Raw genomic sequence first — 25,107 nt, 5'->3', positions numbered from 1 at the left:
CAACTGGTCTCAACCCACCTGGAGCAAAGGAGAAGGAAGAACACCAAAGACACAAGGTAATTATGCGCCCAAGAGACAGAAAGGGCCACATAAAGCAGAGACTACATTAGCCTGAGACCTGAAGAACTAGATGGTGCCTGGCTACAACCGATGACTGCCCTGACAGGGAACACAACAGAGAATCCCTGAGGGAACAGGAGAGCAGTGGGATGCAGACCCCAAATTCTAGTAAAAAGACCCAGACTTAATGGTCTGACTGAGACCAGAGGTATCCCAGAGGTTATGGTCCCCAGACCTTCTTTTAGCCCGAGACAGGAACCATTCTCGAAGCCAACTCTTCAGACAAGGATTGGACTGGACTGCAAGACAGAAAATGATACTGGTGAGGAGTTGGCTTCCTGGATCAAGTAGACACATGAGACTATGTGGGTAGCTCCTGTCTGGAGGGAGATGTAAAGGCCAAGGGGGACAGAAGCTGACTGAATGGACCCGGAAGCGCAGAGTGGAGAGAAGGATTGTGCTGTCTCATTAGGGGGAGAGCAACTAGGAGTATATAGCAAGGTGTATATAAGATTTTTATATGAGAGACTGACTTGATGTGTAAACTTTCACTTCAAGCACAATAAAATTTTTTTTAAAAAGCAGCTGACCAAATACTAAAAAAAAAAAAAAAATTTTTATATTCATGGAACATGAAAATGATATTCTTGCTTATCTAAAAAAAAAGAAGAAAGAAAGAAACCACAGAGCCAGACGTACTGGTCTGACAAAGACTGGAAAAACCCTGAGAGTAATGGCCCCTGAACACCATTGTAGCTTAGTGATGAAGTCACTCCTGAAGTTCACCCTCCAGCCAAAGATTAGACAGGCCCACAAAATGGAATGAGACTAAAGGGGCACACCAGCCCAGGGGCAAGGACTGGAAGGCTGGAGGGGACATGGAGGGGACAGGAAAGCTGGTAGTAGGGAACCCAAGGTCAAGAAGGGAGAGTGTTGGCATGTCGTGGGGTTGTTAACCAATCTCATAAAACAAAACGTGTACTGTTTAATGAGAAGCTAGTTCTTCTGTAAACCTTCATCTAAAGTACAATGAAATAAATAAATGTGAAAATTTTTTGTAAAGTTGCTATCACCAACAATAATAACAAAACCCCAAAATCTCATTGGTGTGAAATAATATGTGGAGGCCGTTAAAGAAAATTTTGAGGTGAAGGAAGTGGGAATGTGGAAAAACAGTGGAAGTGTGGTGCTTTCCAACCCGTGGGAAAATGGTGTCTCAGGCAGGAGGCAGCCACTGGGGACAGCTTAGGGACTGCTAAGAAGGTGCATTGTAGGCACAGCTGTGAACCATGATTAGTTAGCACCTGCCTTTGTTTTCCCAGAGAGGATGGTTCTTACCGATAGTGTCGGGAGAGCCTTGTGGAGCTTAACTGAGGGAGGACCCAGTGTCTTTGCCTACGGTTGATATGTGGCATTTGTCTCGTAGTTTAATGATGGATGCTGCTGGCTGAAGAGACTGCCTGCCATTTGCAGTTCAGCCTCTTGGGCTCAGAGCCTTCACTTAGAAAGAGCAGCGCCATTCTTTGTGGCCCTCTGGTCTGTATTTTAATGCCACCAATTCTATGGCCCATGCAGATCTGATACATAAATATACAGCCGGGAAGAGACGCTAAAAAAAAGTGGGGAGACAGAGTGTTGTAAGCGTAGTAACATTTCTCTGGAGGTGCATCGTTGTCTAGGCCCCTTCCCTTTCTGCATTTAGTCCTCACATTCATTTTATGGATGGAAGAGACTCAGAGGCATTAAGTATCTTGGCTGTGATCATGTGGCAAGTCAGTAGGAGACCTGAGCCTAAAAATTAAGGGTCTTCTGAACTTCTGGATCTTTCTAGTATTGTAGGCTGCCATTTTTGACGGAAATTGGGCTTTGGGGATGAGCTCCCACTCCACAGAACACCTTTCCTGCTTTCTGCCACAGTCCTTGAATGCCCACCTTTAGAAAGTCTTTCTTGTAACTTAAACTTCATTGTGACTTGGTTAAAATACAGATGTCCTAGAGAAGGACCACAGTGTATTATTAGTTATTTGAACATTGGTGTAAATGAAATTTATGAAAGCTTTATCTGGAAAAAATGGTCATTGGAGAGGAGAGAGTCTAGGGGCCCTGGACATCCCAGGGTGGGCAGAGGGCCCCTGTGGGGGAGGCAGAGAACAGATATGTCCCAGGGGCTTGGGGATTTCCTATAGGTCAGGCATGAATGCCGTTGTAAAGTACATTCTACCCAGACTGGTAGTATTGAAATATTTGAATATTTTGAATTTCATTATGTGCTAGTATCAACTCCCGAGGTGGCATTAAATTCCAAATACCTGCCATATAATCAGAATAATCAAATGCAATATTATTGGCCATTGCCCCTCCTCATTTAGGTTTATTGCGTTTATTGATAGCCACCTTTCTGAGAACAAAGTTGTGGATCAGTCCATATCGTTATATGCTTTAAGAACAGCTTATTTGGGGGCGGAACATTAGTGGTAGCAATAATAAAGTGACTTTTGATATTGTTTCCTCCAGGAAGCCCTCCTGGGTGCTCCAAATCAGGGTAGGCACAGCTTCCATAGTATCTTGCCTGCGCTTTCCTCAGTCAGCACCTAACCCACTACTTGGTATTTGTCTGTTTGTTGGCTTATCTGTCTCTCTCAGTATCTTTCTTAAAGAGGACTCGTCATCTGGATCGCAGAACACCGAAAATGCTGTGACTGACTATTTTCCCAATTCTCCCAAGAATGGCAGGCACATGACTAGCACTAGTACACTGTGAATGATCAGGAAAGAAGTTAATTCATCCCAATTAATGGATGCCCTAGACCAGGGGTTGGCAAAATTTTTTCCATAAAAGGCCAGATAGTAAATATTTTTGGCTTTATGGGCTCTGTGGTCTCTGTCATTATAGCATAAGGGCAGCCATAAACCCAAAACAAAACAAAACAAAAACAACTTGTTGCTGTCGAGTCGATTCCGGCCAGTAGCAACCCTATAGGACAGAGTAGAACTGCCCCGTAGGGTTTCCAAGGAGCGGCTGGTGGATTCAAACTGCCCACTTTTTGACTGCAGCTGAGTTCTTAACCACGGTGCCACCAGGGCTCCAAAGCAGCCAGAGATCACACAAATAAGCAAGTGAGCATGGCTGTGTTCTAATAAAACTGTTTTTTACAAAACCAGTGACTGGGATTTGGACCGAGAGCTGTAGTTTGCTGACCCTATTAGGGCTTTTTTTCTCTAACTAAGCCGGGTTGAGTTAAGTATTCAACTGACTATGAGCTCTGTGAGGGCAGATTCTGGCCTGTTGATTACTATTTCCATGGTGCCTGGCCTGGCCTTGGCAAATAGTAAGAGATTAACAAATGTTAGCTCCTATTCATTCATTTATTCAACATTAGTTTTGTACTTAGTGCCTACTGTGTGCCAGGCACCATTATAGGAGCTTGGAATATATTTCTACCCGTACAGAAAACAAAGTCCTTGCCCTCATAAGGTTTATATTTTAGCAGGGTAAGATAATAATCAAAAAACATAGTAAACAATAACTGATGTAGTATGTGATAAGAGGATAAAAGCTATGGAATAAAGAAAAAAAATGAGAGCAAGGTAAGGAGGACTGGAATGCCCCGAGATGTGTGGGTGGGCAGGGTGCATTACTAAATAAGCTGCTTGAGTTTGGCCTCATTGAGAAGGTAAAGTTTGAGCAAAGACTTGAAGGAGGTCATGGGGTCAGCCAAGTAGCTTGCCTGAAATGCCCTCCCTCTTTCCTCTCACGTCTCCATGTCTCCTTCTTCTACTACCCACATAAGAGTCTCTCTTGCCCAAAGTAGAGTGGTAGAAATAGCTTGGAGCTTAGGGAGATCTCGATTCCAGGCATGACTCTGTCAGTTGCTTCTGGGTCTCTTTCCACTCTGATGAGTCATGAGGCCACTACAGTCCCCACTGATCTCAGCCTTCTTGGAACTCTGATATCACTTCCAGCTTGTCCCACATGGCATCTAGTGGGTAACAGTTTCATGTGATGGTCTTACCTTCTCAAGAAAATCTCCTTGAAGGCAGACGCCCTCACACACCTTGTATGTATAGCGCATAGCAGATGGCCAACGAGGGGCATACTCTTGAGGCTGGGTAGTTGGGTATGGATTAAAGGTTGCACAGTTTAGGTAGCTCAGGTTGGATGGCTAGGAAGCCCAACTCAGTGAAAACCATTCAACTCTAAAATTCAGTTGCATGTCTATAGCTGAATCTCCTTGTATGTAATGATTGTGACCCAGAAAAGCAATGTGGTCCTTCATGTAAGTGTGGGGTTGCCTTGTGTTGAGTGGCTTGAGTGTTGGAAGTCAGCAAATGCCTGTGGGAGGTGAGGTGGCTTTATGGTGCAACTTGGGAGTCAGAAAAGCCTAAGGGGATGGTGTACCCGGGCCTGCACACAATCCACCTTCTTGGGAGCAGCAGGGCTTTTAGCCTGGGCCTCTAGCATTTGTCAAGATAATTACTGAGCCTGAGTGTAGTGGTAGACTTTGTGGTGCACAGATTCCCCCCAACAGGAAGCACCCATTCCCCCTCCTGCTGGGAGGGTTGACTAAAGCTGAGAGCTTGCAGCTGAGAGCTCCTGCCCATCCCCAGACTATTGTCCTGATCTGAAGAAAGCCTTCTTACCCAAGGTTATGGCTCTCCCTGGGGACAGCTGATATCCAAAGACTAGTTGAAGTGGCATAAAAAGGCCTAGCTTTCTTCCTTGCCCTAATTTGGGACAGCTTTGCAGGCCCATCCTAGCTCCAGAGGTCCCCTTAGGCTTGACTGAGACCTTCACTGAAATTGCCTGACAGCCAGCTTCTCCCCCTGGCCAATCCTGCTTCCATTGTTCCCTTCCACAGGGGTTGATCCTAAGAGCAGTCCCCCGTAAACCACTGGCATGCAAATCTCTGCCTCAGAGCCTGCTTCCCAGGGAACCCAACCTGCAGCACTAAGCCAGGACCACATCTGGCGGAAACAGCGTATGACATGGAGCCATAGGGACACCACGTGATTACAGTAGTGTATGTAGTCCACAGCCCTGTGGGATAGTCTGTAGTTTGATAGTTTGTGGCGGGACATCTCCTCACATCTCGCATCACTAGAGGTTCAGGCCTTTGAGTTAAACATTGTTCTTTGATACAGGCTTTCCTGTACATTCCTCACGGACTGTCACCTCAATATGAACAGATATCTAAGTGATTTAATCCCCGAAAAGGAGCCATCTAAAGAAGCTATAAGACAGCCTGGGGTCAAGGGCATAGACTTTGGATCCCAACCACTTGAGTTGAAATTTTAGCTCCCCCCATGACCACAGGCAAGCTATTTAAGCTCTCTTGTGCTGTGGTGTCTTCATCTGTAAAATAAGGGCAATAATATGAGGACACAAACTTATAGGGTTGTTTGCCGATTACGCGAAGAAGTACCTTTAAAGCAATTACAGGGGTGTCTGGTGCATACCTGTGTACGTGCTGGCTCTTATCAGATGAACGGGAAGAAAAGGAGCTCAGGGGAGATGGAGCAGGGCAGAAAAGTAAACTATTGAGGGCTCCAAAGGGAAGAGATCTCTTAGAACATGAACATGGTGTGCGTTTTGTCTGGAGATGCACACAGGAATGAAGCCAGCTGGCTGGTTGGACCCTTATCCTTGGGAGTGTAGTACCAGGTGGGAGGTGAGGACAAGAGATGCTACTCGTAAAGGCCACAGCTTTGATTCCAGCCATGGTGTGTGGAAGGGAACTACTACTACTTGGGCACCTACTGTGTGCCAGGCACCATACCAACTCCTTCCATATGTTGTCTCATTTATTCCTCACCATACCCATTTGATGTAGGCAGTTTCATTCCTGCTTCGTAGATGGGACACTTAGGCTGTGAGAGATTGAGTAGCTTTCCCAAAGTCAGACAGCCGTTATATGGTAGGCTGGTGTTGGAGGGCAGATCTGTATGACTAGAGGGCCCGTGTTCCTATGGCTAGATCACATGCTCCGAACATTTTTCTTCAGTGTTGTCATGTGCCAGGGTCAGGGGGCATGAGAAGAAATCCATCACTTGTAGATAAATCAGTCTATTAGGCAAATTAGACACAGAGAAGCCACCTCCTCCAGGAAGCCTTCCCTGAATTGCCCCAAGGGCAAGTCCTGCCCCTTACTCTGACTTCTCTGATACTGCCTGCATCTCCATCTCCTTTATGGTACATCTCACTTTGTACTAGGTATGGCAGTTACCTATAGGGCCATCCTTGCTCCTGTTATACAGCCAAGTTCCTAGAGAATGGGGAATGTCAACCCTTTTTCCTTTCATTGCCCTGCACATTGCCTTTCCTCCAGTAGGTACACAGGGAGCTTTATGGAAAGAATAGACATGTGGGACTCCTTGACCACTGTGATAAGTGGCTATAGATCCTACAGCCTCAAGAGCTTCAGACGTCCCTTGGAGACAAGGATTATTCTGGCGAAGGGTGGTGTGGGAAGACTTCACTGAGGACAGGAAGCTGGAGAATGGGAAAGTGGGAACGATGGGGGTGGGGGCAGAGAGAGGGAAGAGGGGCATGGTCACCCTGAAAGGGAGTGTCCACCTCCCAGTAGACGGACGGTCATCAGGTCACGGGAGGGGTGACTGTCAGAGCCCAAACCTGACGATGAGTGTCTGCCCCCAGCACCGGATGCCTGGACAGTTCCCCCCAGGGGAGTGTGGCTCTGCCAGCCTTGCCAACTTGAGGCCAAATGTTCCTCCTACGCAGCTGTCTGCAAAATGAAACCCTGATTGGGAGGTGGGTGAGCAAGCGAGCGAGCATGAATTACCCCTGGCCCACGTCTTGGCTTGCTCACAGGCTGCCTGGTTGCTTGCACTTTCTCTCGTCTTTCAGAGAAATTAGGAGCTCGCAAACACCCCTCATAGAATCATCTCTCTGCTCCTTGTGGTGAGCCTGGCGGAATCCAGGCTGCCAGTGCTGGAACATTCGGTGTCTTTCCTCAGAACACTCAGAAGTGTGCTGCCTATTTGAACTTCACGCAGGTGGGCCAGGAAGATGCAGCAGGAAGCGGTGTCCTGTTCACACGGGGGAGAATGAGGTCCAGAGCAGGGCTCGTGCTTCCCCTGTCTGCCTGCAGAACCATACTGAGTCCCCTTGTCCCTCTCTGCTCCTGTTCTTTCAGTGGCCTCTCTCCTCTTGCCTCTGAAACGTAGATGGATGTCCCTCATGTGTCTGTCATTACTGGGTCCTCTTCTCCTTTGGAGCCATAAGATAAAGATTATTGTTGTGTGCCGTCCAGTTGATTCAATTCATAGCGACCCTATGGACAGAGTGGGACTGCCCTATAGGGTTTCCTAGGCTGTAATCTTTACAGGAGCAGACTTCCAGGTCTTTTCTCCTGCGGAGTCCCTGGTGGGTTGGAAGTGTGGACCTTTTGTTTAGCAGCAGAGCACTTAACCATTGCACCACCAGAGCTCTTTGAGATAAAGAATGCCAGGGTTGAAAGGGTCAATCCAGCCGCTTGGCCTCTCATGATTTCTCCCGCCACCCTGCGCTCCCTGGAGCCCTCTGCCCCAAGATTCTTCCTCTCCTCAAGCCCGGGTCCCCAGACTTACCCATCTGCTAAGTTCTTTGCATTTCTAAATGCTTCTTGGACATCTCAACCTGGACAACATCCTAACACCCTAAATTCATAAATGAACTTTTATGTCTGCCTTAAACTTACCTTCTCTTTCTGATTCTAAGAAGACATCTACTCTTTTGATCATCTGGCTTGAAACCTCTGCATTGTTCCTTATCCCCTTGCCTTGATAACCCCTTGGCAAATCCTATCCATTGTTCCCTGACAACCTCTGGAGCTAATATCCTCCTTGCCCTGCTGCAGGCCTTTATACCCTCTTGCCTGGACTTCTGCAGTTTCCTCCTAACTGGTCTTCCTGCTGCGAGTCTCTCCAGCCTCCAGGTTCATCCTACACCCGATTACCAGAATTTTAGTTTTAATTGTGTTAATTAAAATAATTAATCAGCATGGTTTTAATTACCTTTGAAATCTTTCAGGGTTTCTCTATGCCCTTAGAATTAAATAAGGATTTCTTGCCTAACAACTAGAGCCTTCTATTTGCTCAGCCTTTTTGACTTAATTTTCTCTACACCTATAGATAATTTACACCTTGCCCCAAAGAGTTTATCTGCTATTTTCTGAATAAGCTGTGTGTTTCCTTCCTCTCTGCTTTGGTTATGCCTTGCTTTCCCTTAAAATGCCCTTCCTTCTCTTCTCAACTCTTTGAAGCCCCATCCATTCTCAAATACACATCTTTAAGGATCTTTTTCTGCTTTTCCCAACTAGAAGTGTTTGCTCTTTCCTTTGAGTTTCTTGTGAAAGAGGCCGTATCTTATTGGCCTTTATGTAATCACAGATTCTAGCTTCGTACCTTGTTCTCAGTAAGCCTTGGCTGTATTGTACTGAATTTGAGCATCTTGGGATAAGCCAGCCCTGAAAGCACCTAAGAAGGACTGACAGACTGATGCTGAGAAGTCTTGGATGGTTAAATGCCTTGCTTCTGGCCTTAGAATTATAGGAAATTAAGATAGCTCTTAAAGCTGCAGGATTGGGTATCATGGTTCTAGAGACCAAAATAGATGAATTTTAGCATGATGCATTTGCCCAGTTTACATGGCCCTGTCACAGGCATTGCCTTATGATCCTTGAACCTCTCTGAGCAATAGGTTGTCCATGTGTGTTTTAAAAAATTATTATTAAGCAAATAAAAGGAATGTGTTGGCTCCTGTACCAGTCCGGGGATTGATGGAGGCGGAGTTGGACCAGGATGCTCACATGATATCATCGGGGTGCTGTCTTTGTCCCTCTAGGCTGCTTTCTTCTGGTTGGCAATATTCTCAGACGAGTTCTTCCCTGGTGGTGGCAGAAATGGCTCAAATGCAGCTATTAATATTTTAGGAACCCCAGCAAGACAAGAGAGGGTCTCTTTCCTGATAGCATCAGCAGAAGTCACAGGGAGGGTCCATGCTTGAGTTCATCTCTGTGGCCAGGGAGACATGGTACTCTGATCAGCTGGGTCTGCAGCATTTAGGATTGGTATTGCTCTTCCCATTTACAGAGATAGAATTATGAGCATCAGAAGGGCTAAATGACTTAACCAAGATCATACAGTTAGTAACAGGCAGACTGAAGTGCATGTTTTCTGGCCAAAGTTCACGTTCTTTGAATTACCCTAAGTTTCTTAGGAGTCCCTGGGTGGAGCAAACGGCTAAGCACGTGACTGCTAGCCAAAAGGTTGGTGGTTCGAACCCACCCAGAAGCGCCTTGGAAGACAGGCCTGGCAGTCTGCTTCCAAAAGGTCACAGCCTTGAAAACCCTATGAAGCAGTCCTACTCTGCACCCATGGGTTCACCATGAGTCAGAATCAACTCAGCAGCGACTAACAACAAGCTTCTCGTGGACAGCCAATGTCTTTTTGTGTCTATGGATGAGCCCCTGTTGGAGTTTAGAGGCAGCCCTTAGCCCAGTTGCAAAGGTGGCAGATTGTATCTTCAGGCTTCTACCTTCCTTTTCCTGTACCCTCAAGTTCTTTTTCTTCCCATCCTCTTTACAAGCACCTAATATTGATCTCAGAAACATTATTTTCAGTGGAAGAACCCAGACTCAAAAGGCTACATGCTGCTTTATTCCATGTGCATGACATTCTGGAAAAGGCAAAACTTTAGAGTTGGAAAACAGACCAGGAGCTACCAAGAGTGGTGTGGGTGCTGGGGGTTGGGCGGATTATCCAATAAGCAAGGTAAGCGTGTGGGTTTACTTGTGCTTACTTACTAATTTGTAGTGAACAATTTCACCTTTTTTCACCACGTCAAAGATTCTGCTTCTAGGTATGGCTGGCTTCTGTCTCTCTCCCAACCCAACAGCAGCTTCCTACAGAATCAAAGGCTCTTTTCAAATTTACAATCCCTGAGAGGGACAGGTGACCCAGTATGTGAGGTAAGCATGGGCTTAATTGTGCTTACTTACTGATCTGTAGTGAACAATTTCACATGGGCTTCACCACATCTTTGTGGGTTTTGCCACATTAAAGATGTGGTGAAACCCATATGAAAATTGTTCACTGCAGATTAGTAAAGTAAGTACAAATAAGCCTGTACTTACCATGCTTTTTGGGGGAGTTTGGGGGGCATAACAGAGTTCTTTGATATCTTGATTTTGTTGGTGATTACAAGACTGTATGCATTGGTCAAAACCTGCAGAGCTGTATTTAAAAAAGGGTAAATTTTACAGTGCATAAAAAACCTTTACAGTATGCAAAATTGGTCACAGCTGGACCAATAAACAACATCATGATACATGGAGAAAATACTGAGGTTGTCAAGGATTTCATTTTACTTGAATCCACAATCAATGCCCATGGAAGCAGCAGTCAAGAAATCAAACGACCTATTGTATCGGGTAAATCTTCCGCAAAAGACCTCTTCACAGTGTTCAGAAGCAAAGATGTCACCTGGAGGACTAAGGTGTGTCTGACTCAAGCCACGGTATTTTCAGTTGCCTCGTATGCATGTGAAATCTGGATAATGAATGAGGAAGACCAAAGAAGAATTGATGCCTTTGAATTACAGTGTTGGTAAAGAATATTTAATATACCATGGACTACCAAAAGAACAAATCTGTCTCGGAAGAAATACAGCCAGAATGCTTCTTAGAAGCGACGATGACAAGACTTCATCTCACGTACTCTGGACATGTTATCAGGAAGGACCAGTCCCTGGAGAAGGACATTATGCTTGGTAAGGTAGAGGGGCAACAAAAAAAAGAGGAAGACCGTCAACAAGATGGAATGACACAGTCATTGCACCAATGGTATGAAACATAGCAATGATTGTGAGAATGGCACAGGACTGGGCAGTGTTTCATTCTGTTGTGCATAGGGTTGCTATGAGTCCGAACCGTAGTGATGGCACCTAACAACAATCAAATTATGTCTTAATAAAGACAATACCCTGGTCTTAGATCCAGGTTAGACCCTAGCGACAGTGGGATTTACATCTTAATGAGCATCAAAACTTTAGGCTGTGATGACTTTAAGTAGCTTGGAGATACCACCATAATCTGATATGAAGAACAAGAAACCAGAGTATCAGAGTCATTCAAGAATAATTACTCTGATTCCCTGGAAAGTGAACAACTCCTTACTGAGTCCAGTAAATCAGCAGGTTTCTGCTGCTTTTGCTGCTGCCACCTGACTGGAGCAGGGAAGCTTTGCCCAACTCCCACCTCTCCCCTAAGGCTGATTCAGGAGTGGAGGCTGCCTAGGGAATGTGGGATCTAGGATTGGTGCAGAAGGCTTATAGCCCACTATGGGGTCAGGGAGAGAGCAAGAGAGATATTGTTAGGTGCTGTTGAGACAATTTTGACTCTTGGAGACCCCATGCGACAGAGTAAAACTGCATAGGGTTTCCTAGGCTGTCATCTTGCAGTTCTACTCTGTCCTATAGGGTCACTATGAGTCAGAATCAACTTGATGGCAGTGGGTTTTGGCTTAATCTTTCTGGTAGCAGATCACCAGGTCTTTTCTCCCATGGAGATGATAGGTGGGTTCGAACTGCCAACCTTTCAGTTAGCAGCTGAGTGTTTAACCATTGCATCACCAGGGCTCCTTAGAGATGGAGATATTGACTGATTGATTGATGAGGAAGGATTATCACCTCCACACATCAAGACTCCTGGTGGGTTGAAAGATTGCAAGACAGCAGGAAAGTCATTAAATGTTTAGTGCCCATCTCCTTACTCCACCCCCTTTCTCCTCCACACCTGCCACTCACACACTTTTTAGGCCCCACTTGGACACTCACTTTCCCCTCCCTATTGCAGGTGTCTCCTTAGGGAATTGTCTTTCCTGTCCTTTTTCTACCAGTTTCTGCATTTTCCATTCTCTTAAACTCATCTCCAATCAGTTTTAGCTCTTCTCATTACAATCTGTTGTTTTTTGTTGTTGTTCATGTCTGACATTCACTTCTGCACCCCCAAAGTCTTGATCTCGACCCGCTGCACCCTAACTTTACCTGATCTCATCCCAGATCACATGTTTCACAGATGCAGCGCTACAAGGAACCACTAGATAATATATACATTATGTAGTGGTTTCTGGAGTTTAAGTAGCCTCCTGCTCGATGGAAATCTTCACTGACAGGGAAATAATAAAATGACATTTGCTTTCAGTTGTAAAAATTATGTTTTATGATTTAAAATATCTGATTGTATGTGTGTGTGTATGCTGCAAAGCTTTTAAAATTTTTTTCTGAAATTACTCTCTTGCAAAAAATGTTCACCAATGCCTAAAACTAAATGGGTAAAGTTCTGAGGGTGGAATTGAGGCTTTGGGAAGCTGGTTTTAGCGATCTTAAATGTGATTGCTTTGATCTGTGCCTGAGAGGGGAGTTGTGGATTATGGAAGCAGGATTATATATACGCAAGCTGCGGGTAAGACCTGGGACCAGGGTAGACCTTTGTGGTACTGTTTGGCAATTTGAGAATGTTTTTGATGAGTTGGAAAATCAGATTAAACAACATATCCTGAAAGTAAGGTTAGAGCTGAAACTAGTTGTAATAAAGCTTCAGAGACACATTTCTCTATGGTTGTTTGCAGTTTATAGCTAGGAGGCACGGGCTTGATACTTTTCAGCTTTCAAGTTGGACAAAAGCACCCTATCAGTTGTAGGGGCTTGAGAGACAGGGTCTTGAGTCCACTGAGATGGAAATCAGGGTCTTACTGGGGCAGATAGCTCTAGAAGAATGGGGCCTGGCTATGGCAGAGAGACAGCCAGGGCTCCTATGGGGTAAGACAGCTCTGCCCTGGTTAAATGAGGTTTTCTAGTTCCAACATGGTTCCCCAGCCAGAGTCTACCAATCAGGGCGGAGACCTGGCCAGCCCAGCCCGGCAGATGGGCATGTGTACTTTTTGGGCCTGAGCCCGGGCTGGGTGGCATTGCTGACAGGCTGCGGGTTGTGGTCTCGGAAGGCAGGTTCAGGGGGTGGCCCAATGCTAATACTGTCTGTGCTGGATTACCCGGGAAGGCTGCCAGCACAGCCACCACCGTGACTGGGGAAGCTCAACAGGGCTGTGCTTCTTCAGCATGGTCTTCTTAGTGGGCCTTGTGCAGAGCCACTGGACGGCCATGGATGCTGAGGGTCGCACATTAAAAAGAGACTCATGTGCCCTATAAGTCGTTACCTGCTCAGCCTCGATGGACTTGAATTTGTGCCCTGTGCTGTAACGGGTGTTAGAAAAACAGGTTGTGGTCAGACTGGGGAGGCCGTTGTATGTTCCTGCTTCAGGGTGCTCTCCGTGTTCTTCTCAGGGTGGAAACAATCCTCCTTATTCTTGATCAGGGTTGTCCCCGGATACCTTTCTGAGCTATGCCACCTGATAGACTTGGGCCAGCCTGGACCTACCTCCTGGATGAGAGGTTTAGACTCAGTGCTGGAGGGGCCTGAGAGAGGGAGATGGCATGCCTGCTGGCTCCTGGGTGCACAGCCAAGGCTCTCCTGGTTTGGCAGAGGCAGCCTTAGAATTACTCCTGAAAGGGAGCAGAGGACAAGGGCCTGAACATAAACTTTTTTTTTTTTTCCTCCCGTCCACACTGGCCAAGGAGCCCTGGTGGTGCAGTGGTTAAGCACTCAACTGCTAACTGAAAGGTTGGTGATTCGAACCCACCCAACGGCTCTGTGGAAGAAAGCATGGCAACCTGTTTCCTCCCATAAAGATTACAGCCTAGAAAACCCTATGGAGCAGCTCTGCTCTGTCACATGGGGTCATTATGAGTTGGAATCAACTTGAAGGCACCTAACAACAATTGGAAGCCCTGGTGGCATAGTGGTTAAGAGCTTAGCTGCTAACCAAAAGGTCGGCAGTTCGAATCCACCAAACGCTCCTTGCAAACCCTACGGGGCAGTTCTACTCTGTCCTATAGGGTCGATATGAGTCAGAATTGACTGGACGGCAGCAGATTTTTCAACAACAACAACAGCATCCATGCTGGCCAGCTTAAATATCAAGATCTGGAGTAAAGAATGAATCAGGGACAACTGGATGGAGGCTAGCCTCCTTTCTTGCTATTTCCTACCTCTCACAGACAGAGGACCTGGAGCTTTCGAGGCTGGGCTGATGCCCTTCAGCCTTTGAAGTTTCTCTGAAAAAAGGAACCAGGAGAAGCTGACGTCGGAAGTTAGCTCATCCCTTCCCACTGAGCCAGCTCTGGTTTATCTGTTAGATCCCACCCTGCCTGGCCACATCTGTGTACATTTATTTATTCCTCACATCCGTGTCGTGGGTGTGGGTATTTCCCCCTCCCCTCCCCCAACCGCTTCTTTGCAAAACTTTGCCCCAAGCATGAAGTTTTTCAGACCCAGTTTAGTCCAAATAATTTGAGCCAACAAATCCACGTTAGCAGCCTCCACAGAGAGCTGGGTTCCGGCTCTGGGCTCTACAGATGTTCTGTCAGCGCTTGGGCCACAGAAATAGGAAGCTGGCTGGTCAGAGACGGCTGCAGTGCCAGAATGACCTCATCGCAGAGCCACGGTGAAGGGCGTGGAGACCTGAACGTACAGGAAAGAGCCTGACTCCTGGGAGCTAACTTGGTTGTGGCTTTGGCTGTTGTTTTTTAGATAGTGCATCCAGTAACGGGCGCATGGAAAACAGGCACAAAGCCCTGGGTTCAAATCCTGGACCACTGGCAAGCTGGCTAACCTTGGAGAACTTCCTTCATGTCTCTGAGCTTAGTTTCCTCGTCTGTAAAATGGGAATAGTGGTGCCAACTGTGTTGTCATTTGCTATGAGAAAGACTTCTAAGAAACAACATATGTAAAGCTTGGGGCTCAGGGTCCGAACATAGTAGGCTCCTGGTCAGCAGTAGTGATTGTTATCGGTACTGCCTGTCAGAGACTGCGATCTTGCTTTCCAAAAAATGTCACAGAGAAGGCCGTGTTTTTCTCTCAACCCTGGCCACACATTAGAACCACTAGGAGTGGTTTCAGAAATGCATGTGCCTGGTTTTTCAATCCTGGCATTTTGGATCTAGTGCGTCTCACGTGGCACCCTAGAATCTGTGTTTTTAAAAGTTCTCCAGGTGGTTCTGCTGTGCAGCCGCCCTGCAGCCCACTGGTTTAACCCGAAGGAATGAATTGCCCTGGGTAGGATTTTAGACATAGATGCAAGGTGGGATGTAGGGGAGGATGGGCACTTTCTGGAGATGCTGAAATCCATCACACCTTATAACTGTCCCCGGCTGCTATTGGGGATCCTGGGAACAGCTCCTCTGCGCATTCCCCTCTTTCCTGCAACGACTGAGGCAGATGGCGGTGGGGAGTGAGTGGGTCCAGGGGAAGGGGAGGCCTAGTACCAGATGCCACACTGGGTCTCACCGTGCTGACAGCTTACCCAGGGACAGATACCCGATAAGCAAGGTACGCAGGGCTTATTTGTGCTTAGTTACTAATCTAGTGCAGGATTCCACTTGTTTTTCATCACGTCTTTGAAACCCATGTGAAATTGCTCACTACAGATTAGTAAGTAAACACAATTAATCCTGTGCATACCTGGCTTGCTATAAACCTGTGCATACATTGCTTTCTGTGAGCCCGTGCGTACTTGGCTTTCTGTGAGCCTGTGTATACCTGGCTTTCTGTAAGCCTGTGCGTACCTGGCTTACTGGTTAATCCACCCCTGAGCTCTCCCCACCTTCCCCTGCATCAGATCCTGAACAAGTGCCTTGGGGAGCGTTCCTCTCCAATCTGTTCTGACGTGTGTACCTTTCTCATCCCTGTTCTAAACAACACCTGTTCCCCTGCCCTGTTCACATCACTCACTCTACCTTGCGTGTATCTGACCTCAGGACCTTGCTGTAATTTGAGGAAGCTTTTTTCACTTAAACTGAGAGGACTGGAGGTTTTGCTTTTCCATGTTTATGGTTTGCACAGATAACTGTCCCCAAATGGAGCTGGGTAAAGCATTTAAAAAAAAAAAAAAAGAGAAGAAAATTCTCATTTCACTTGTAGCCGCAGTCCATTTTGTTTCCGGGGGATGGACAGTTGGACCTGACCAGCTCTCTAACTTTGTCTCCCAGGGACCCTGGGCATGTGGGCCAGCCCTTTTGAGTGCTCTGACTATCTGGCTGGTGGTGCTATGTGGAAACCAGAACAGTATCAGGGTTCTTGCTAAGAATCCAAGTTCCAGTTTCAGTATTTCGGTTTGCTCAGTGCCTCATTTATTTTTCACCATGTCTGAATTCTCTCTCACCCTGGGTCACTGTGCTCATTTAAATGACTGAGCCACAAGCCTGTGAACTTCTAACGTATGAAGATACTTTTCTTCTTTCATAAATCAATATATCAATTATCGTGTGCCCACATGTGATAGCTTGAAGAAATCAGGCAGTGGGACTAAAGAAAACGAAGCAGCAGTCCTAAGTATGTTTGTCTATTCATTCTGAGAGGTTTTCTTAACCTCCCTTCTCCTCCCCTCCCTTCTTCTCCTCTTTCTTGTCTCTTCTTTCCCTTCCCTTCCCTCTCTTTTTCTTTCAGCTTTTATTTGTATTTGTAAGGAAAATGACCAGCTGTATCTACTCCCGTGGCTTTCGGTACCACCTGTACCCCCAGTTTTTACCTTCAGTCCAAACCTAAATTCCAGACTTGTATATCCAACTGCCTGGATATAATAGGCGCAGCCCTCTTCAGATGTCCGAAGCTGAGCTCCTGGCTTTCCTCTCAGTTCTGTTCCTGCTGCAGTTTCTCCCATCCTCAGAGTCTAAAAGAGTGCCTGGCACATAGTCAGTGTTCAGCAAACATTTGTAAGGTAAAGAATAAGGAAGAAAAATAAGTACCTTTATGCTTGGAGCCAGGAGTGGATCCATTCTGGCTCTGCAGCTAGTGAGATATATGTTACCAGTGAGTTATTTACTCACCTACTTCAGTTTTCACCTTAGTAAATGTGGATAATATTCTTTAATCTTTTCATGGATTATACCAGAACATACTGAGAGAATTGTGCTATATAAATGCAAGGCATTATATCATATACCTTTTCAAAAACGTCCAGCATTACATGGGCATCTTACCTAGTTTTTATTCAAGACCACTTTACTTGTCTGTCTCTGGTTCAGTGGTAGAATTCTCGCCTTCCATGCGGGAGACCTGGGTTCGAGTCCTGGCCAAAGTACCTCAGGCACAGCCACCACTCGTCTGTCAGTGGAGGCTTTCATGTTGTTATGATGCTGAATGGGTTTCGACAGAGCTTCCCGACTAAGACCAGGAAGAAAGGCCTGACGATCCACTTCCTATGGATTGCAACGATCCAATCCACAGCCGATCATGGGGATGGCACAGGACCAGGCAATGTTTTGCTCCATTGTGCATGCAGTCACCATGAGTCAGGGGCCGCCTAGTTGGCAGGCAACAACAACAAATCCTGTCTACCCAAATTTTTCAACATGCTCCTCCTCTCCAACAAGACCGACTCCTGACGTCTCAGGAACATGTCAGCACCTTCCTGCCCTCCAGTCTCCTCTTCTGCTCCCAGACCTGGAATGCCCTCCTCTATCCCCCAAGTCCTTCCAGACTCTTCCTACCTTTCCAGGCCTAAGTTCCCACCGCCTCCCACAGAGCCTCCCCGACCACGCAGCTGTACTGATTACACGCTTCTCTGATTTCTCCAGCACTCACACACATTTGGTTTTACCCTGCCTCATTTTGTATGTGAGCATCTCATTTCCTCAGAGAGTGTCACACCCTTTGAGGCTGAGACATTTGTTTCTCATTTCTTGCATCCTCATAGTACACAGCTTGAAACAACTGGGTACCTTTGACAGGGAACTCATGGCTAACCACTGACCAACCATCATAGGAGACTGCACCTGAAAGTCCTGTAAACCAGCTAGCAGGTCATTTGAAAGGATTTTTTCAAAAATAAATTTATTTTATTTTTTGTTGTTGTTATTGAGAATATACTCAGCAGAACATTTACCAATTCAACATGCACAGTTTGGTGACGTCGTTTACATTCTTCAAGTTGTGCAGACATTCTCACCCTCCTTTTCTGAATTGTTCCTTCCCTGTGAACATAAACTCACTGCCTCCTAAGTTTCCTATCTAATTGGAAAGGATATTTTTGACCTATGCGTATATGCCAGGCCCTTTTTACACCCCCAGTCTCTTGCAGAACTCACAACAACCCCGTGGGTAAGCGGTATCATTGCATTTTGTAGAGGAGGAAACGCAGGCTCAGAGAAGTCAGCTGGTTTGCTCAAGGTCTCCCGGCCTGGTTAGTGGCAGAACCAGGATCTGAAGCCAAGCCCATCTGACTCCACAACGCCTCCTGTGCCTTCGTGCAGTTCTGAGAGGGCGCGAGCAAGCTCCTCACATGTGTTGTTCATCACTCTGTCCTCTGGGTTTCATTAATGCAACCCCTTAGCCTGGCCTGGCTGCTGCCAACATCCCTGACTCTGCAAAATGTGATCCTTCTCCAGTTCGGATCTCAGCATGACTCAAATACCTGGTGTTCCTTTGCCCAGCTTTCATCAGGAGGGCAGATACTCTGGCTTTCTGAACCTGTTATCTCCGTTGTCCTGTTTTTCCAGCCTGGGCCTTCTTGCAGCTGTTCACCGACATTAATCAATTTGATTCAACAGGAAGTTTGTGCCGAGCAGGCAAGACTTTGTGGTGGGATACAGGGGAATGGGAGACTCAGTCCCACCCTGAAGGACACTTCTGTGAGCACTGGGCTGGCTGGCAAACACAACTGGAGATCAACAAGAGATTCCGTGCCTTTGAGATGCCAAGTGAAGGGTGTAGTGAAGACTGTCAAGGCTCCGAGAGCCAGGGCTTCGAACCGGTTCATTCTGGTTCAGAACCCCTGCTGAGAATTTGCATTTCTACTCCAGATAGACTGAATCAGAATCTACATTTAACAAGAGCTCTTGTTACATTTTAACAAGATTCTTGTGTATATAGAAGAATCACCTGGGGATTTTGTTAAAGCGTAGATTCCGATTCAGTCTATCTGGGAGTGGAAATGCAAATTTTTCGCAGGGGTGTGAATTGGAAGGAAGCGGTCAGAGGCCCTGCTGAAAACAGAGCAGGAATGGGATTTTAATGTGTTCTTGAACCATCTTTCCTGACCCAGCGTGGGTATGTGCTCAGAATAGCCAACCTGTTCAGTATCAGGCTGAGCAAAGCATATTTAGGAAAGAAATATTCTACAAACAGATGTGTACTGTGTGGCCCAGAGCTAAGAGATGCAATCTTTGGAATATGTACTGTTCTAGCCCACTCAGCCACAGTTTAGCTGGGAGCATCTACCGCTGAGCGCCCTTGGCATGTGGCTTGCAGCGACTCAGTACAGTTCTGCTATGGGACACAGATCAACCACTTGGAGAAACGCCCAGCATAAACTAAGGGAAATGGTTACCAGAGGGCTTTGCCAGCCTCAAAGAGGGACTCTGCAGTACTAGATATGGAATGGTATTCATATGGTGTGGCTTGCATATTTATAAAATTGTAGCATACATAATGAGCACTTAATAAATGACTCGTACTTAATGAACACTATCTCATTTAATTGTTGTAAAAATGCTATGAAGTGTAGGTATTATTATGAGTGAGGCTGGGTGAATTCTACAGTCTTTCAAAGGGTAGGTGGTGGAACCCAGATTTGACGTGACTTTGCTCTGTTTCTGAAGTCTTTGCTCTCAAACATGGCACTGAATTGCCACACCATCACATGTGCTATAGGAAGATAGAACATAGATTTAAAAAAGATAGTCAATATAAATGCCTCGTACCTTGGCTTACACTTAGCATTATTCCAGAGATTTTTTTAGGGGCCGAGAACCATGTGAAAGGATCAGGCTTTTTCCTGGGGAGAACATATATGCTGTATTAAAGGAAGGCTTCTTTGCAGCCCAACTTCTATCAGCACGGCTGGTTTCTTCAGGCTTTTCAGGAAAAGTGGAGTCCCTGCGTGGTGAGAATGGTTAAAGCCCTTGGATGCTAACTGAAAGGCTGGAGGTTCAAGTTCACCCAGAGGTACTTCGGAAGAAAGATATGGGGATCTATTTCTGAAAAATCAGCCGTTGAAAACACTGTGGAGCACAGTTCTACTTCGGTACACATGAGGTTGCTACGAATCGGAGTCAACTCGACGGCAACCGGTACCGGCCTGGTAAGTGGTAGATAATGTATCGTCATCAACCATTCCCTTGTCCTCACACCCAAAGGGTCATTTTGTCCTGTTTTGCTACCTGCAGTCCCTCCTTTCCATACCAACACTTGAAGTCCCACTGCCCTTGCCTCAGTGTGGAGCCGTGACACCTGATGGGTATAGCTTTGGGATCAGAGAGACTGAGCCGGACAAGCATCTGGGCAAGTCATGTGACTTCTTTGAGCCTGTCAAGGTTGTTGGGAGAATTAAGGAAACCATGTCAAGGTCTTTGTTCTTGACCTTGGGCAAGTTATTTCGCACTTCTCTGCCTTGGTTTTCTTCACCTGTAGAATGGGGATCCTCATGCTATCTACCTCACAGCGTTGTTGCGAGGAATTAATGAGGTCAGGCATGTGAACAAGCAAAACAGTGCCTGCGTTTGATAGTGGCTCAGCAGGCATATCATGGGCTTGGTAAATGGTGCTATGATTTAGACCCCCTCATTCACTGGAACAGGCATGGAGGCCCCTCAGTGGCCTTTCTCCCTCCTGTCAGTCCTTGGAGCCAGCCTGATCACTCGCTCTTCATCTTAGGAATATCGGTGGGTCTTCACTGCCTGGAGTAGACAGTTTGGATTCCTTAACTTTGCATTTAAGGCCCTCTGCATTTGGCTGGGAAATCCTGGTGGGATAGTGGTTAAGTGCTACAGCTGCTAAACAAAAAGTCGACAGTTCAAGTCTGCCAGGTGCTCCTTGGAAACTCTGTGGGGCAGTTCTACTCTGACCTATAGGGTTGCTATGAGTCGGAATCGACTCAATGGCAACAGATTTGTTTTTTGGCGTTTGGCTGCTAACCAAAAGGTCAGCAGTTTGAGTCCACTAGCTGCTCCTTGGAAACCCTATGGGGCAATTCTACTCTGTCTTCTAGGGTCTCTATGAGTCAGAATTGACTCAAAGGCAATGGATTTTTTTGTGGGGGGCATCTCACCTGCTTTCCTCTCTGGTTACACTTCCCATCCTATTCCCCATGAACCCATCCCCTACCACCCCTTTGAACTACCCTCAGTCCCCAAGGACACAGGGTGGGTACATTTTAAAGTGTGGGAAAAAGAAGGGAAAGGCCTAAAGCATGAAAATCTGGCCTTTCCAGCCTCTGAGCCTTTGCTCATACTGTTCCCACTATTGGGAATGACCTTCCACTCATCATCACCCGGCAAAGCTATACTCAGTTTTCTCATCTATCATGGTGTCAGCATGTCAGAGGATTGTTCTGATGATTGACTAACGTAATACATAGGCCGAGCTGATACGTATCACCAGTTGCCGTCGAGTTGATTCTGATTCATGGTGACCGCATGTGTTTCAGAGTAGAACTGTGCTCCACAGGGTTTTCAGTGGCTGTGACTTTTTGGAAGTAGATCAACCAGGTCTTTCTTCCCAGCCATCTCTGGGTAGATTAGAATCACCAATCTTTTGTTTTGTAGCTGAACACTTAACCTTTTGCACCACCAGGGACTCCTGAATTGATGAGTAAACAAAAAAATCCCAAACCCATTGTTGTAGAGTCCATTCTGACTCATGGTGACCCCATGCTTCACAGAGTAGAACTGTGCCCCACCGGGTTTTCTGGGCTGTAATCTTTACAGAAGCAAATCACCAGGCCTTCTTCCACAGGGCCACTGAGTGGGTTTGAACCACCAACCTTTAGGTCAGTAGTTGAGTGCAAACAATAAATAATATTAATGGAGATGTTAAAGTACTTACGTGAGCCTGGCATCTGATAATTCCTCAGTGTTATCATTGTATCATAATATTAATACTATGTGTATACACCTTTCCCAAGTAGACTGCAAATTCCTTGAGAACAAGGTCATGTCTTATAAATCTCTGTATCTCCACTTGGGCCTAACACAGGACTTGCGTATAGCAAGTTTCCGTAATCATTTATAAAATTGAATTAAGCGGCCATGCACCGTTGACCCAAAGTGCTGAGAGATCTCTGTGGTTGTTCCCAACCTCCTGTTTCCATTAGGGAGAGAAGCCATTTGTTAATGAAGTCAGAGTCAGCTGACGAAAGGGGCTGAGTTAGTTTGCCCATTGCCTCCAGGATGCCATCTACCTCCCCAAAACCTTCTCTCTGGGCAGCCCTAGCCAGGCCCACTTTTCTGCTTCAGGATTTTTCCTCCTTCCTTCCATACCCCAAAACAGACCCATCATTGGCTCAGGTCTGTGGTAGGTAAATGGTTAATTAACCTGACACTGATTAGTGCCAACTTACCGAAAAAGGGCAGACAGGGCCACAAACTAGCTGTGTGACCTTGAGCAAATTACTTTATCATTCTAACCCTAAACTGCTTTCAGAACCTGGAGATTGCTTGTCCCTTCCTAGGCCCCCTCATTGTCTCTCGAACTGTCCTGCTGTGGCCCAACTTTGTGCTTTTGTTCACTCTTTTCCCTGCCTGGAACAGCTCCTCTGTGAAGATTTCCTGTCTGCTGTCACCATCATTGATTCTCTCTCTCTGTGTGTATGCAATATATATATATCTCTATATGTGTGTCTCTCTCTCTCTCTCTTTACATATATAGAGCCCTGGTGGTGCAACGGTTAAGAGCTTGGCCGCTAAACAAAAGGTCAGCACTTTGAATCCACCAGCCACTCCTTGGAAACCCCATGGGGCAGTTCTACTCTGTCCTATAGGGTCAGTATGAGTTGGAACCTGAATCAACAGAACCTAACAACGTATACACACACACACATACACACACACTTATATACACACATATACACATGTATGTATATGTGTGTGTGTATATGTATGTGTGTGTGTATGTGTATATATATATATGCTATTGTTAGGTGCCGCCAAGTCGGTTCAGACTCATAGTGACCCTGTGTACAACAGAACGAAACACTGCCTGGTCCCGCACCATCCTTATACACACATATATATATAAAATCTTCACTTGACATCATGTACTGATTTGGTTTCTAAACAGTCCATGTGTGCAACTCTCATTTCTCTAATCAGGTGGAAGTCAGGTCTGTGAAGAAGAGCTGGTAGCTTCTCCTTTTCTGTGATCCTCTACAGCATTTAGTACCAGGTTGTGCAGATAGAATATGGTTAAAAGATACCCGACAAATTTATTTGATTGAAAAAAATTTACCAAAGCGGCATATGCATATGTTAGAAATTTGTGAGAATATACAAAAGCTCAAAAAAGAAAATAAAAATTGCTTGTAATGCCACTCTAACCCTATCCTCTGAAGCTAACCATTATTAACATTTAAACAAATTAATATTATATGCAATAACTGACAAAGGAGCCCTGGTGGCACAGTGGTTAAGCACTTGGCTGCTAACAGAAAGGTCAGCGATTCAAACCCACCAGCCACTCTGCAGGAGAAAGATGTGACAGTCTGTTTCCAGAAAGATTTACAGCCTTGGAAACCCTATGGGGCAGTTCTGCTCTGTCCTACAGGGTCGTTATCTAGTCAGAATTGACTCCACGGCCACGGTTTTTTGTTTTTGTAACAGCTGACATTTACTGAGTGCTTGTAGTTTTTTTTTTTTTTTTTTTTGCTATGTACTAAGCCCCTTGCTAAGTACTCATCTGATTTAACTCATTTCATCCCACTGTGAGGCAGGTGTTGTTATTGTCCCAATTTACAGATTAGGAAACTGAGGCGCAGTTAATTTATCTGGGAAGTTAATTTACCCAAGGCCATAAGGCCTGTAAGCAGAGTAGCTGAGTTTTAAACCCAAGCAATCCGACTTCAGGGTCTGCATTCTTAACTCAATACTAAACTGCCTCCCTCCCTCCCTCCTTTCTTCCACACCCACTGAGGTATCCCCCTCTCCCGCGTCGAGTGTTAAATGGAACAAACTTAGCACTGCGAGCGAGGGAAGCTGGGTTCTTTCCCCTTTGCACTCACTCGTAGGCTGTGTGAAGTTAGGATAGGCCACTTCGCCTCTCTGAGCGTGTTTCCTCAAAGTTGGGAGCTGGTCTCAGCCATCTCTGTTTTTCAGCTAGAAAGTTTCAGAAAACGTACCGTGAAGTAAATACCAAATCAGGGACTAGCTTTTCTGTCTGTCCTCAACTCTTGCACCTGTGGGCTATTATCTTTTGTACCACTCAGTCAGGCAGTGTGGTCACCCTTATACAGATAACACCACCCACCACCCACCCCCAGGGGAAGCACCAGCCAGAGGCAGCTTGGAGCAGTCAGTGGGGCTTGCAGAGTGGTTGTGACGTCGTGGGTTATGTAAGCGGTTTTATGAACTGGTTTTAATAGAGTGTGCAGCCTTTGAAGTGCAGATGGAGTGCGGCTGTTTATGGGGCTTCCTGGAACCTAGGCTTAGAGCAGGGTCCTCAGGGTTTATGAGGGCTTCCCCACAGCAGCACACACATTTAAAAGGGGCTGTGTCACTTTGCTCCAAGCCTCCACCTCCCATCAGCTTCCCTAGTCAGGGCCGTGGGTGTAGGGCACAGTTTGTGTGAGCATGGTGTGTGCATGTATATACCTCTGCTGTGTAAACAATAGGCTCAGGGCTGTATATGGAGCACCCAGGACAATGAGCCAGAAATGGTTTTCCCAGAGTAGTGGTTCTCCATCTTTAGCCTGCAGCAGAATCACCTGAAGGCTTGTTGAAACACATGGCTGGACCCCATCCCAGGGTTTCTGATTGAATAGGTCTGGGGTAGTGTCTGGCATTTGCATGTCTAACAGGCTCTACAGGTGATGCTGGTGCTGCTGGTCCAGGGACAGCCACTGCACCGGAGAATTGAAATTGTATATCTTCAAGTACCAAACATTTCTGGCTACCTTTTCAAATAAAATAGAAATTCTTCACTGTGGTCCAGCATACCACATATA

At 46.1% G+C, this 25,107-nt stretch overlaps 1 protein-coding gene across 2 annotated transcripts in view; it reads left to right on the top strand.

Annotated features, from left to right (window-relative positions):
• Nucleotides 1-25,107, top strand: part of PRKCE (protein kinase C epsilon) — a 625,949-nt gene that overhangs the window by 98,320 nt on the left and 502,522 nt on the right. The window contains exon 1 of one of the 2 annotated variants that reach the window (XM_049870335.1): nt 17,125-20,253. The exons of the other annotated variant lie outside the window; for it this stretch is intronic. Within the exon in view, the coding sequence (XP_049726292.1) occupies nt 20,203-20,253 (51 nt within the window). The 5' untranslated portion in view covers nt 17,125-20,202. Of the gene's footprint in view, nt 1-17,124; nt 20,254-25,107 lie in introns of those variants that run through there. 2 annotated transcript variants of the gene reach the window in all.

This window comes from Elephas maximus, chromosome 26 (assembly GCF_024166365.1).
Source record: "Elephas maximus indicus isolate mEleMax1 chromosome 26, mEleMax1 primary haplotype, whole genome shotgun sequence".
In the NCBI taxonomy this organism is placed as follows: Eukaryota; Metazoa; Chordata; class Mammalia; order Proboscidea; family Elephantidae; genus Elephas; species Elephas maximus.
Note: the sequence above shows the minus strand (reverse complement) of the source record. Positions and strands in the feature narration are given on the sequence as shown.